The following is a 15,748-nucleotide window of genomic DNA, read 5'->3' as shown; positions in this document are numbered from 1 at the left end:
CATTCTGGTCAGTTGCTGCTAGGTTTATACTGTTTGCTTGATCGTTTAGTTTAATAGTTTTCATGATTTGATTTATTTTTTATTTTTTCCTGTGTTGGTTGTATCTTGCATTTGGGTTTGCAATCATGCTACAAACAATTGTTTTCAATAATTTGAAGGCAAATGTAATATTTTAGGACAATTCTAAAGGAGCCCGCTATAACTGCTAATCAACTACACATAAAAGAAATGGATATAATTCTGTGAAATAGTATGGATAATTTCTAACAGATTTCAGAAATGTAGTGAACATATTTGAAAAAAAAATCTTAAAATATTATTGTGGCGTGAAATCCCCTTTAAGTCAAAATTGAAAAAAAATGTTTTAAATAATTCCATATTTAATTGTATTTCCTCCACACAACTATGATGAAAGTCACTAGAATGCTAAAGGGGACATTTGATGTCACCTTCACTCTTTTATCTTGGCCGCCAATTCTGTCATCTGGCGTTAAAACATTCTGATTTTTGGGATATGTGGTTAAATAAATACAGAAGTTCGAAATGATCTCTGGCGCTTCAGGCGAAGGCTATGAAAGTGATAGAATCTCCATGCAAAAAGTGATGTATGCCTAATTACCACCAAAAAGTACCCATGATTTGATCTTGCCTTTTATGGGCTATTTCATCTGTTTCCTGCACTTTTTTTTTTTTTTGTCTCCTCCCCCAGATAGGCAGACTTCTAATGACAATAAACCATTTACAAATGCCCTCCAATGCAATTAACTTACTTGGTAGTTTAAATATGCACAAAGCTTTGGGACGATTAACCAAATGATAACTTCTTTGAGGAGCATTGTTAGATGTACTGTACAGTATTATTAGAAAAGTCATCACTAGCTTTCTTATTTTAAGGACCCTTTCACAGGACGTAGGAGATGTTGCTGAAAATCTACGTTTTAATCACGTCCTGCCTGCCATTTGAATACTGCACAGTATACACCATACAGTATACACCGTTTTTAAAGCTTTCTTTACATAGTCGTACAATATGGAGGTCTGATACAGTGACCACCCAGCGTTTACAGGATAGATGGCCTTTCAGGGCCTGTTTGACTGGAAACAGGTGCGTGTCATCTGAAGATGAAGGCCTCACCGATAAACATTATTGGCGTACATCTGCTGCCTGTCACAACACAGGCTGAGCTGGGGCAGCCCCCCTCGTCCATCCATCACCAACACTCGAGGGAGGATGTGAGCTGATTTCCATCCGCCACCGCTGGGTCGTTTTGCCATCAGTCACCCCGGAGATGTTGGGATGCGTGCACGTTGGGCCCAGGCACCTGCCCACCCACCTCTGCCAGACCGCAACCACCTTTGGCCGATAGCAAAAGGAATGCTCCAGTGCGCTTGAAAAATGTCGTATCTTTGCTTTCTCTCGCAAATCCATTGCTAACACACACACACACACCCACACACACACACACACAACGCTGCACACGATTGGTGTCCACAGTTTTTGTTTTTATTGTTTCACTCAGGACATAGAGTACAATAGGAGGACATACTTAAGTCTAATGACTGCATTCTATACAAACACAATATAGCACCGTTAACACAGGGACTTGCCAGCAGGCAGAGAGAAAACAACACTGGTAGAAGTCACCCATGACCCACACATGCTGAATTTAGTGCCATCTAGTGTGAACAAATAGAATGCAACGATTTTGAGGCACGTGCACTACGGTGCTTCAGAGAAACCACATTTCGCAAGCCTAACACTGATTACTACTCTCGCGAAGTTCTTCTCCTTCGGTTATTCGTTACAGAAAAATGGCGGTGAAACGTCAGTCTCCTCTAAGGTGCAGCCTACGTAATTTAATTAGAGATTACTAGATCTACAATTATATTTAAATTGAAAAAAAAAATGTACGTGGGTGTCAGAGAACTTTTTTTTCGCATATTATTGAAATTAATAGCAGGTTTTTAAATTGAATGAATCAGTTCACTCATAGATGGCACTGAATCCTACACACTTTATATTATTTAATTTTGTAAGACGATATCAATGCTGCAGGTGGTTCTGAACAAATATTTACACCAGTAATTTACAAGAAAGTCCCACACTTGCACATTTTGCCTGCAGTATTTTGAATCGCACAGAAGTGTGTTGTACACAGTTCAATTTAGTAATTGAAAATAATTAGATTAAATGAAAAAAAAATACCCTAAATATTATAATGGATGTAAAATGAATGTTTTAAAGAGAGGAAAAAGATAATCTGCTAAAAGAATCAGTGGCTATTTTTTTTTAGCAGAAAAATACAATGTAATAGCATTCTATGAACAAATATTAGACCGAAAATGAGACAAGTAGATGTTTATATGAAAAATGTAATACAGTATACACATTTGCATATCACACAAATCACTGACATTGGGCCAAAACCATGTACCACGTTCCTTGTTTATTGTGGGTGTTATGGTCCAAAAACTACCTGCAGTAATGGAAATCCACATTAATTAAAAAAAAAAAATAAAAATCCTGTTAATTATATACATTTTTTTGGTTTATTATATATGTTTTTTTTATTTTACTTTATTAGAAATGTTTTTTCATTCATCATATATGTTTTTTTTTCATTTACATTCATTTTTTTCCATTTTTAGTTTACAGTACCTCTAAAATAGCCACTTTTCAGCAGACCCCAAAAACGGCATGTTTGTTCACCCATTAGCATTGCATCCTCAAAGAGAGCAAGCCATTTTAAACACTTTAGATTGGTGAATAATTCGTAAAACTGACAACCACGTGTGCACTGACCAAAAGTATAGATTTATTTTTTTTTTTAATGTGAAATTTGCCACATTCTTACTCATGAGGTTTCGGCCCGACGCCAGCGATATGCTATTAAGTTGTTGGTAAATGAGGTAACCAAAATACCAAGCACACATCAACATAAAAAACAAAAAAAAAACAAAAAAAAACTGGCCTTTAGATTTCAATACAATTATTTTCTGTTTCTTTCTGTTTTTCCAAATATGCTCACATCTACTCCAGACGTGAACTAAATACAGACTCCATAAACGTGCTGGAATTAATACATACATTTGCGCGGAGCCAATCAAAGCTGATTGGGTGAAAGGAGGGGTCCACCCTGGACAGATGGTCAATCAAGCACAGGGGTTCAAAATGTATTCAATTCAATTACTTGATACAGCATACATAAAACCATTCTGCTTATAATGACTTATTGAGAGTCCTTAAACGTGTACCGTTTGTGGTACTCTGAGGCCGGCTCACTGGTCAAGTTTCTTGGTTGCTAGTGTTGAGCGCCAGGCTCAGTGATGGAACACCAATTGTGACACGATTCCAGATCACATTTTCTAGGATGCCCTGTGTGAAGCTTCCAAAAGTCAAGCCATGTGCTTTCATGTTGGCGTTTATGCACGTTTGCTGCCCGCTCTTCTCGCTCTCTGGGACACAGAAAAGTTCAGTTGTCCTCGTGTTTGGTGAAGCAGCGCTGAAAGGGAAATAAGAAATCAGCACAAATCCAAAATCAAAAGCAAATGTTCTTTGAGGATGTAAAATGAAGACAGACTCGAGTCTGACTCCCTGCTGGGCGCACATTAAAATAACTGTCAGGAGAAACAAGCAGCTATTGAAGGAGACAGAGCGAGCCGGGGAGGGCGCGTGTGTGTGCGTGTGTGTTCTACCTTCCCCACAGGTGGGGCCCAGCCAGGTGAGTGGGCAATGACAGCGTCCAGTCACCCCATCACAGCGGGCCCCTTGAGAACACTGGCAAGAAAGAGAACAATCTGGGCCAAATCGGTCCCCGCTACAGTCTGAGACGATGAAAGACAAAGATGGACAAAAGATTGTTCTTCATTGTAGACAAGTAAACAGAAAGACTTTATGAATATTTTCTACATTCTAGCAGCCGATCTACCTTTTTCACACCTCTGTCCAGTCCTTCCTGGAGAACAGAGGCAACGTCCAGTGGAGGGGTCACAAGAACTAACTGAACAGTCACATGCCCTTTCACACTTATCGCCAAACTTGCCAGCTTCACATCCTGAGATGCACAAATAATATAAATAAACAAATAATAATTACTCTTTATTTCTCCAGGGAGATAATAACTAATCACCGACATCAATATCTCGTACCGTACATAGTTTTGATACAAAAAAAAATTCCCAACGAAAAATAACTTACCAAAAAAAGACCTATATATATCCCAATATATAATTACTTCAACTTGATTTAAATTCATGACAATTCTCTCTTCTTCTAATTTCTAGAACCTGGTTATAAAACGGCCACAAGAGGACATATGGTGTACTGATATCTTGAAATATGGCCGGGTATCAGCTCAATACCTGGTATCACTAACTTGCCCATCCTTAATTAATATTTATTGTCCTGCATGACCACAACATACCTCAGCACATTTGTTTTTTTTTCTTTGGCTTTTGTCGCTTTTTGTGACACTTGCTCAAAACAGTCAGAAACAAAGTCAAAGTGTCCAAAGCAACATGACTCCAGCATCATCATGTCTTCACTTGCACTAGTTGTGTTAAATTACATTTCATTACTAATATTACTTGTCAAGTCAAGTCAAGTCAAGTCAAGTCAAGCCATGATAGTTAAGAAACTTAACTCTCCACATTACAACTTTGTCATTTGTCAACAAGACTGAGGGCTTTTTTGTAAATGTTTTACAATTGACAATGCTGTTGTCCATCCATCCATTTTCTTGACCGCTTATTCCTCACAAGGGTCGCGGGGGCTGCTGGCGCCTATCTCAGCTGGCTCTGGGCAGTAGGCGGGGGACACCCTGGACTGGTTGCCAACCAATCGCAGGGCACACAGAGACGAACAACCATCCACACTCACACGCACACGCACACCTAGGGACAATTCGGAGCGCCCAATTAACCTGCCATGCATGTCTTTGGTATGTGGGAGGAGACCGGAGTACCCGGAGAAGACCCACGCGGGCACGGGGAGAACATGCAAACTCCACCCAGGAAGGTCCGAGCCTGGACTCGAACCGGAGACCTCAGAACTGGGAAGCGGACGTGCTAACCACTCGACTACCGTGCCGCCCTACAATGCTGTTGTTAATTTCAAAATTCATATTAATAAAGCTTTTATAATGGCAGCAGCAAATTGAAGCTTGACAAAGCAGATTTCCCTTGGTTGCAAATGCAAACACCAGACAATATGGGTGTGCTAAAAAAAAATCAATACGTCAATACATCGTTGCAAGCCTCATTACAATATACGTATGGATACGCAGGTGTCAGAGTCGATATTGCTAATTAATTTTAAATAGGCAGTTAAAGCAAGTTTGCTTGCGGAGGAACAGCAGCCTCTGAAATTTCACTCATGCACTAGGAAGCGGGGCGAGCAGAAGAGACACGAGCTTTGCAGCTTGCATTGTACTTAACAAGCAGCTCTTTGAAGTTAATTGCCTTCAATTAGTCCACTTGTCACATGATCAGAGCAGGGGAGCGAGCAGATGAAAGGGTCAGGAGTGCCTTGGGTGTTTCGTTTGCATTGCAGCCTACTTATTAAAAAACAAACAAACAAACAAATGTACGTGTGAAGTCTGTTTTAAAAACCACCAGTGATTGGACACTGTCGTTCTGAGAAAAATTAAAACAGAGGAAGAATATCAACATTTATTTACTTATATTACTTATAAACTAAACATGGTACATGTTTTAATGTAAAATATTAGGATATGTATCACTTTGAAGATCATGTATTGGGAATGGGATACATATGTATCATGATACGTATCATATCGTGACCCTGTATCATGATACGTATCTATTTGTGAGGTTGTTGGCAATACCCAGCCCTACCAGACAGTATAAATAGTAGTAGTATAGTTGAATTATTATTAGTATTTTTTTTTTAACAAATTCACATTTTGTTACTCAAACACAAACAGACATGTAGAGCCAGCAAAGCTTCGAAATCTATTCTGGTTGTCCCCCCCCCTACTGTGACTGAAGTGGCCATTTAAACCACTTCTAGCAAGCAGGCAGGTGGGCACAAGGATGGAAGAGGAATGCATTAAGCGGTGGGGAAACACATGTCTGTCATCAAATAGCCAGTCCGTCTGGTCTCCCACCTTCCTCCAAGCTTGTCTGTCCCCCCGACAGAGCAACGACAGACATTTTGGAACTGTTGTCTTCGTGCATTGGGACTGGGAATCCCGGTGGCCTTTTACTGGTAATTGGGCACATAGGTGGTATTACTCCTATCACTACTATTACTATTACTACTACTACTATTACTATAGTAAAAAAAAACACATTAAGATGAATACAAATACTTCAATTCAAATTCATAGTTGCCAGGTGGCTTTCTATATACCTGCAGAGTATCCTATTGTACATCAAAGTTTATTTGCAAGTTTCAATAATTATTTGATTCTTTATTACCACAAACAGAAAGTTCATTTTCATTAAAGGTTTCATGGCATCCAAATTCAATTCCTTTTAACGTTTTATACAGAGCATAAGTCAAAATGAGTCTGTGGCATTGTTTTAAGATTTCATAATAATTCATTTCTCTCAGTCAATCTTATTTATTGGGATTTCTTACATAATCATTCCGCAGAAGAAAAAAATGTGCACTAATTGTAATATGTAATGTAATCTGTCATAAAATGGATTATATTTAAAACATGGAGCATCCATTTCTTTATTGATATACAGCAAATGAGTCACTAAATGTTGGGCTGACCCTTTGAAATTCAAACAAGTACTCACGGCTTTGGCACTGAGGCCCGTAGTAGCCTGGCGGACACGCACATTCACCTGTCACGTGGTCACAGGTCAGCTCGGCCTTACAGTCACAAGTAAGGGCACAGTTTTTTCCAAAATATCCAAGTGGGCATCCTAGAAATGGAAGATATTTTTTTTCAGGGTTTAGCTGAGAAAATCACTTCATAATAGAAAATCCAAGCAGGGGTGTGTTTGCATACTGTGCTGACAGGAGTGGCCGTAGTACCCAGCTGTACAGTTGCAGGTGCCAAAAAAGCAGTCGCATGTTCCACCATTGAGACATGGGCAGTCTTGAGAACAATTCTCACCATATTTTCCCTGTGAACAGGCTAGACCAAAAAATGGATGACAAAGCACATTAATAAGTATTCATTAAACTGGTAATATGTAGATTAAAATTGTCAAGTAAACCCTAACATGTATCACAGTCCGGTCCGGTCCAGCCAAGACCACATTTGCATGTACCATCTTTAGGATCACATTGACCACCATTTTGACATCTGCATATGTGTCGACACTGTAGACCATAACGCCCCCTGGGACAGACTGTGGAAAGATTGAGAAAGCTTCAGAACATTGCAACAGCAATCAGAATACAATAAGGACAGCAAAACAATGCAACAGTACTTTTTAACTAGGGATGTGCATTTATTTATTTATTTTTTTGTCTGATACCAGCATGAGTACTCAACTCTTGAGTAGTCACCGATACCGATATCAAGTACCAATACCACTAGGACTTTTGGCATAAAATTTCCCTGAAAAAAAAGAAAGATAATTTGAAAGAAAAATGTATAAATCCAAATATATCATTTTCCTTAAAATTGCATAAAATTAATGGCAATTTCTGTTTCCTGATTGTATAGTATAGATAAAGCACTTTGTTGGAGCCAATATTTGTTTAGTAGAGTTTGGCCTTTTGAAATGTGAATCATGCCACCTAGTGGCCAGGTGTGTTTAAAACAGCACCATTTAAAGCTACATTGCAGCCTCATGAACAGGCCCCTAGTTGATTGAAACAGGTGTGCTGATTAGGAGCTGAAGTGCAGCAACTTTGTCAACCGCACCTACAGGCTGCTTTTCTTTTTGATTTAGAGGCTACAGTTTATTTTTGATTATAGAGTTTGGATGTAATGCCTTTTTGCACACATACATACATCACATACATATACAATCAACACCATTACATATCACATACATACACATCTGAACAAAGAAGATCCAAAGGAGGACAATGAGAGAGTGGAGAGATGGAGAGACAATGAGAAACTCTTCAAGCAAAGAAAAACAAGAATGAGAGACTTAACAAAGACAAGAAATACAATGGAAAACCTCATGATTGACTATGGAAATGAAACAAAGATGAAGGAAAACATTGCAGTGTTAAATTCCTTGGAAGATGATATTCTACAGCTGCAGGAGTCAATATATAGTCTTCTTCCTGAAGAGGAGAATAGCATGGACAGCACTGGCACCTTTCCTTGCTTGCTTTAAAAGACTTTAAAGAAAGTGCTGGCAAATGGCTGGATAAGGCTGCCTCCTTTTCTCAAATGCCAAAAGGTGGCGCCACTGAGAGTGCACATTTTAGTAACAATGGTAGCCAAATGGATGAGAATGTCTCAGCCAATAGGATTTCAGTCATTGATCTTGGTGAAATGCTAATTCAACATAAATTACATACATTTACCATTTAAAACAGCCACAAACTGTCACAAGTACAGATAACTTGAATATGGCTGGTATCAGTACCGGTACAATACCAAGTACCAGTTCTCGACCATCCCTAATTATTAGGCTTTACACGATCAGGATTTTGCGACCAATCAGCGATCAACAATTTTGAAAAACCCAATAACCAATCACTGATTTGAGCAGAAGATGGAGCAATATATCTATTTGAAAAACGTTTATATTTACTCTACAGTCGACCGCCACCATTCGTGGGCGATAGGGACTGGCCTGGCCCACGAATAGCAAAAACTCAAGTATAGTTGATGGCAATTGAAAAGCATGGGGAAAAAATATTTAAAAAAAACACTGAGAACATTTAATAGAACATGTAATGTCATATTTCGTGGTGCCGATCAATGACGTCATTGGTCAATTGTGCAAATTAAGACAGCAAAATATTGTCTGATCACGATCCAGTTGATCAGATCAGTGTAAAGTCTACTAATTATGACTGTATCAGAATTATGCCACAACTGCACTCTGCCGAGTGCAAAGACTTGGCGATTCATAACAGGTCAGCATTTCAAGGACTTAATGTCAATCAACAAAAAGTAGAAGATATTAAAACAATGCAGTCGGAGAACAACATGAAACTTCTGCAAGTACTCAGTGAAAAACCCATTATGTCTATTTAATCAACAGGTCATTAAAGAGAGGCAAAGTAGTCAAATTTGGCACTGATATAAAGAATAATCATGCTTCTTTGGGCAATTTAGTTTGGGAAAACAACAAGGAAGATGTCTTTGATTTCCCTGTGTGTTTATTTGCCTCCTTGCCAAATCCAGTGACATGGAACACAGAAAACGAGCTACTTATAGCAAACTGTAAACATTCAACAAGAGACATTTAAGAGTTGGTGAATACACATGTACAAGAGGATAACGAAGTGAGGAGTGAGTGCATCGTAGGTTGGAAAACCCCATTTACAATTGCTCAAATGCTGATAAACCAGATTGGCTTCTGTTTCCCAGGAAAATTGTTTGTCATCAGCGTGTCACTTCAAGTGTATGTTTACTGAAGAGATTGATGAGATCTACATTTAAGTTTCTGTGAAGCAAACTCTCAACCTTTACACATTTATAATTACTAAAATGCTTCACTTCTAAAAGATAACAAATTCAATTACCCCTCATGTCTTTAACTGACTTGCCACACAGATTCAACTGTTAAGATATGCAACACTGTGGATACAAAATAATTTTAAAGGATTCATTAAAAAAAAAAACTCTTTGGTCATCAGTAACGTCTTTCAGTACCTTGACAGGACTGCCCCATTCTCCCAGGTGGACAAACACATCCTCCGTTTGTTGGGTGGCACTGACCGCCTTCCCCACAAGAACACAGTTTAGCACAGTCTTTGCCGTAGTAGCCACTTGGGCAGCCTGCAGGGGGGGAAATGAGGAATTAATTATATGGTAAAGCAGTGGTGTCCAAACTACGGCCCGGGGGCCATTTGCGGCCCGCCGTCCATTTTTTAGTGGCCCGCGACATATGCTGAAAAGTGTCATTTGACTCAGTTCAAATAAAATAAACAAAACAAAAATGTTTGGAGATGGTCAAAGTAGGAAGGGAGAGTGTCGAAAAACACAGGAGCTATTAAAGGTTATTTTAATTAACTAAAACTAACGAAAAAAACTAAAATTAAAAAAAACAATTTCGTTAACAAAATAAAACCAAAAACGAAGATGCTTTTAAAAAAAAATAAAATAACTGAAACTACATTTTAGGTTTACAAAAAAACTAAAATAAAACCATAATTATAGCAAACATGTCCTTCGTTTTAGTCTTTGGTAATTAATTTAATGCATGAGCCTTTGGGGATGATTTTAAATGTGACTTTTATTAGATTTATTTTGATATAAACTGGAATAATGACGTCGCGCCCATGGTGTTTTTTAAATGTTGCGCACGAGTAATACACGTTTAAAAAAAATAAAAAAATAAAAAAAATAAAATTAATACTGAAACTAACTAAACTAAAACTAAGCATTTATTAAAGAACTGTCTAAAACTAATAAAAAGAACTAACAGAAATACCCTGAAAAATAATGAAAACTAACTAAATTTAAAAAACAAAACTCAAAACAAAATAAAAACTAAAATGAAAAATTCCAAAACTATAATAACCCGACTGCCATATTACAAATAAATTGGTTTATATACTGTAGCATTTTTCTAAATATGGAAAAGCACAAATAAATTATTTGTACAATTTTTAGGACTAAACACAATTTCTCTTCATAACATTATGTGGTCCTTGCGTCCTTCTGATTTTCTGTATGTGGCCCTCAAATGAAAAAGTTTGGACACCCCTGTGGTAAAGTAAACCATTTTTGTCATCATTGGGATGGATCTAGGAGTTTTCCTTCACAAATTCAAACAAACTACGAATTGTGCGTACTCTGAATGACCTTAATTGTAAATGTTGAAGATACAGAACCTTAACAAACTCCCCCACAGAAGAGCAAAGGCACTATCAAGAATGGCTGGATGCATAGAAAGATGAAGCGAAGAACATACGTGAGCTGCAGTCGGCTCCGATGAAGCCTGTGGGACAGTGGCAAGTCCCCATCCTGAAGTCACAGCGGCCGCCATTGAGACAACTGCATCGAGACTTGCAGTTTGGTCCGTAAGTGCCTGAGCGACATCCTGAAGAGACATAGCCAAAAAGAATACGTGTAATGACACATATCAAGATGTAAAATGGTCTCAGACAGACTAATGGATGGTTACAAATATGACCTGTGGCTAAAGTCAACTTTATTTGTAGCCTATAGCATGCTCGAGCAACTCAAAGTACCTGACATGAAAATAAGACAACATTGTCTTGATCATAGAGAAAACATGCATGAAATATTCAAGCAGAAATGAGGCGGTCTTAAAAGTGTACTCACGTAACTCACAGCTTGTCCCATAGTAACCAGGTAAACAAGTACACTTTCCCGTCACTGGATGACACTGCTCATGGTCTCTTGAACACTGGCATGGCTGACTACAGTTGTTCCCAAACATACCAGCTGGACAAGCTAACATAATAATAAATAAATAAATAAAACACCATTTAGCAAAAACTCAAGACAAACATGAATAATCCAATGCCTTGCCCGCCAAACATAACGCATTGCATTTAGCCCAAAAAGTTACATTTTGGTCTCATCTGTCTGAGCACCTTTTTCCACTTGATTTTTTTGTCTCCTATTGGTGGCTTGGCGCAACTTTTATTTCTTTGAGAAACGGTTTTCTTGCCACTCTTACATAAAGGTTGGTAGGTTTCAAGTGGTATTTCCATTTCAGTATGATTGGTTGAATAGTGCTCTGTGAGATGTTTAAAAATCCAATCTTGCTATAATCTGCTTCATAAGTTTATCATGGACCTGCCAGGTTTGTTGCTTGGTCTTCATGATGCTGTTTTCTTCCTAATATTTGGTTGCAATAAAAGGGGGTGAATAATTCCACACATTTTTTACTGTAAAAAATAATAATAACAAAAATAAATTAAAAAATAAATAAATAAATAAATAAATAAATAAATAAATAAATACTTTCCCAAGTAAAAAAAAAAAATCTAATGGTAAATCTTGATGTTTGAAGTCTAACATTTCTCAAAAATTCAGAAAGTTGAAACGGGGCTAATACTTTTGCAAGGCACTGTATATGAAATTAATAAAACAATACACAGTCACAGTGTATGTATATAAAACCCCTATACAATTTAGATGAAAAAAGGTTGAACAATATTTGCCACATGTGTTCGTTTATTCTTTCCCGTTCATAAGGCTTTATTAATGATTGAATTGTAGGCTACAGGTTGCAGGTCACATTTATGGTGGAAAAAGCCTTGAAATGATAAATCTTAGTGTCACATTTTCATTATCCATAAATACAGTGTTTATTCATTAGTCATACTTCTTCATGTCAAACCATAAGTTAAAAAGTAGTTGCCTTGGGCAGCATTATAATCCAAGCTGAATATAGCCTTTGAAAAAATACAGACCATGGTTATTATAGCTTTGAATTTTGTATTATAGTTTCATTTTCATTTTTTTTTTTTTTAAATTGAGTTTGTTTAAATCTTTTTTTTTTTGTGGAACTTTGTTAGTTATTATTTATTTAAAAAATGTTTCATTTTAGTTTAGTTTTTATTAGATTTAGCTTTAGGAGTCGTTTTATTTTGTTTTGTTTTTTTAATAAAATATATGGAGTATTTGTCGAGTGGAAGTTTAAAAAAAACAAAAAAAAACAAAAAAAAAACTGAGACCTAAGTATTATAAATATAATAAAGTAATTTACAATTCCTAAATGACTGTTTGGCCTTATTTTTTCGATAAGGAACAGAAATACCGAAATAAATATTTAAAATTAACCCCATAAGCTCATGTGTCATGGTTCGGCTCTCAGTTTTATTGTCTTGTCTTATTTTTATTTATTTATTTATTTATTTATTTTTTTTTATTTTTTTTTTGCGGGCGCGTTCCCTCCAGCGTCACACCTGTGGCACATTGGCACATCCTAATCAGGGGAATGTAAAAGGCGTAGACGCCTGCTGCTTAATGTCAGATTATTCCTTGCTGACAGTGTTCAACGTGTTCTCTGTTTGCAATCTCCTAGTCTCATGTTTTCATATCTGCATGTAACATTTTCTGTCACTTAAAACTGGCAGTTATAAATATAATAAAGTAATTTACAATTCCTAAATGACTGTTTGGCCTTATTTTTTCGATAAGGAACAGAAATACCGAAATAAATATTTAAAATTAACCCCATAAACTCATGTGTCATGGTTCGGCTCTCAGTTTTGTTGTCGTCTTTTTTTTTTTTTTTTTTTTTTTTTTTTTTGCGGGCGCGTTCCCTCCAGCGTCACACCTGTGGCATATTGGCACATCCTAATCAGGGGAATTTAAAAGGCGTAGACGCCTGCTGCTTAATGTCAGATTATTCCTTGCTGACAGTGTTCAACGTGTTCTCTGTTTGCAATCTCCTAGTCTCTTGTTTTCATATCTGCATGTAACATTTTCTGTCATTTAAAACTGGCAGTTCATTCTGAAATCTAAGACAAAAAAAATGTCTACTTCTGTTTGCATTTATTCAACTCAAAAGTTCATTTGCAACAAAACTGCTTGCCACTTTTGTAAATTTACAACTACAATATGTCTGAATGAATGACTCTGTGACCCCCTTCTATCTGAGATTGGCCAGCAGTTGCCTTCATTTGCTTTTTTAATACAAATTGTAATTTTCCTTACTTGGCCTTCGATTTTGGGATGTCTTAATTTACCGGTAAACCCAGTACGTTACATCATGTATGATTTAAAAAATACAACAAAAAAAACCCAGACATTTTCACGACAGTTAAAGTTAATTTTATTTCATTTTTATAACCATATAATGCATTTTGAGTTAGTTTTGCTCCGTAAAACCATTTTAAGTTTTTTTTTTTCCATTAATGAAAATGTTTTCACTTTTTTCATTAACGTTGTTGCAGACTGAGTTGCATTACATTCTAATCTTTTAACAAATTGTCTCTCTCCTGCCTCATTGTGTAGTGTGTGAACATACCAAGACTTTCAATATCAACTGGTCCCAAAACTCATCAACATTCTCTGGTGCCCAAACCCAGATAGGAAACACTTTGTAGCGTTTTTTCACACACCCTTTCTCTATGCATGTAATGCAATCATGCAACCATTAGTCATAGCCGTGAATCTGTGAACCCAACATGCTTGCGGCCGAGATCACCGCACTCAGTCAGGCAGCAGCAAGCAGCGTGGGGAACAGATAAGAAAGGACTCCAGACTAAAGAGGCAATTACGGAGCTGTCATTATGCATGTCTGCCTTCCAAAAGCCCTTATCCGCTGCTGAGGAGACAAAAACAATGCTTTCTGTTTTACTTGGCAACTGGTGTGTAACATTTATCAGATGTCTGGGGAGTTTGTAAGGAGAGGAAAGGAGCTGAGGTGCTGTTGGGGGTGGGCTGGTACATACATGGTATGGACCACAGGATAAAATATTACACAAAGCAGTGTAACTGTGAGCATTTCCTGCTGCTGTTAGCCAGGAATACATGAGATATTTCCCAGGATTCTAAAGGAAAAACATTTTAAATACTACTTATTTTAAAGGGGGGAATATCAGTCTTCCCAATTAGAGAGATTTGTTGAATATTTCCCAAACAATTAGCAATTATTAACTATCTTTCTTTGGGAATCATCGTGTGGAGGCTGCAGGGATACATAGCCCATGTGTGTAACAAGAAGAATCATGGCAAGGAACTTTCACTGGGGTTGCAATTATAGAAACTGGGACCTGGCATATAGGGCCTGACATGGCTATTGGCCGCTATTTCAAGGTATTGGTACTCCCAACAGCAGCCAATAGTATTAGCCACCATCTTGTGGCCATTTTACGATCAGAAAATAAAGGCATTTATGTCTGACAGATGCACATTAAGATGTACAACAACATATTTTGATTGGGACTTTTTCTGGCCACTGGACTATTAGTTTCATTTCATGTATTTATTTATTACAATTCATTTTGTTGTGTGTCCAAAACAAAGAAGAAGAAGTATTTTATGAACAAATAACAAATAAGTTTTTAACTATTTATTCACATCGAGAGGCGGGGAACAAACTTGACTAGATGAGAAACAACGAGAGTTGTACAGAGGAACAGAGGTATAAATAGACAGTGAATCGATCTCATTGGTTGTGGCTAGACATGTAGGTAACAGTACTGACATGGAATTATCTGGTTGGCTGTTGAGACAGTAAAGCGATTAAAGATTTTTGACATCACATAGCTCCTGACATCACATAGCTTAAAACCGGTTGAAACTAGATGGCGGTTACAACAGTTCAAAACATCAGTTCAAAACAAACATTTAACCCATGACCCAAACTTAACCCTGGTGTGACTCAGTCATGAGTCAAGACCCAAACATTACCCCTACATGACCCTAGTATTGACAAAAGTAGAAAATTGCCATTAATTTCATACAATTTTAAGGGAAGATGCTATAGGGCTTTCAATCAATTATATACAAAAACGCAGTATGTGTGTAGTAAACTATAGATATGTTTTTCCTCATCAAATTTGACTTGCTCTGACCAAGCAATGGGAGGACTGAAAAACTCTGCCATGATTGTGACCATAAGAGTCTGTATATATATTACATTTGCGGAATATGAATTTATATGAGCGTGCTAAATCCATCCGCCACTTGCTGTCGAT

At 37.3% G+C, this 15,748-nt stretch overlaps 1 protein-coding gene across 2 annotated transcripts in view; it reads right to left on the bottom strand.

Annotated features, from left to right (window-relative positions):
• Positions 1-1,508: 1,508 nt before the first annotated feature.
• The window catches only part of egfem1 (EGF-like and EMI domain containing 1), a 57,423-nt gene continuing 43,183 nt past the window's right edge, over positions 1,509-15,748 (bottom strand). For both annotated transcript variants that reach the window (XM_077541809.1, XM_077541810.1), the window contains 9 exons: positions 11,412-11,543; positions 11,038-11,166; positions 9,774-9,899; positions 7,204-7,332; positions 6,987-7,115; positions 6,772-6,900; positions 3,930-4,055; positions 3,697-3,825; positions 1,509-3,503 (listed from right to left, as the gene is read on the bottom strand). In XM_077541809.1, coding sequence (XP_077397935.1) covers positions 3,424-3,503; positions 3,697-3,825; positions 3,930-4,055; positions 6,772-6,900; positions 6,987-7,115; positions 7,204-7,332; positions 9,774-9,899; positions 11,038-11,166; positions 11,412-11,543 — 1,109 coding nt within the window. In that variant the 3' untranslated portion in view covers positions 1,509-3,423. The remainder of the gene's footprint in view (positions 3,504-3,696; positions 3,826-3,929; positions 4,056-6,771; positions 6,901-6,986; positions 7,116-7,203; positions 7,333-9,773; positions 9,900-11,037; positions 11,167-11,411; positions 11,544-15,748) is intronic.

The sequence above is a fragment of the Festucalex cinctus genome, chromosome 13 (genome assembly GCF_051991245.1).
Source record: "Festucalex cinctus isolate MCC-2025b chromosome 13, RoL_Fcin_1.0, whole genome shotgun sequence".
In the NCBI taxonomy this organism is placed as follows: domain Eukaryota; kingdom Metazoa; phylum Chordata; class Actinopteri; order Syngnathiformes; family Syngnathidae; genus Festucalex; species Festucalex cinctus.
This window is presented reverse-complemented; position numbering and strand designations above follow the sequence as displayed.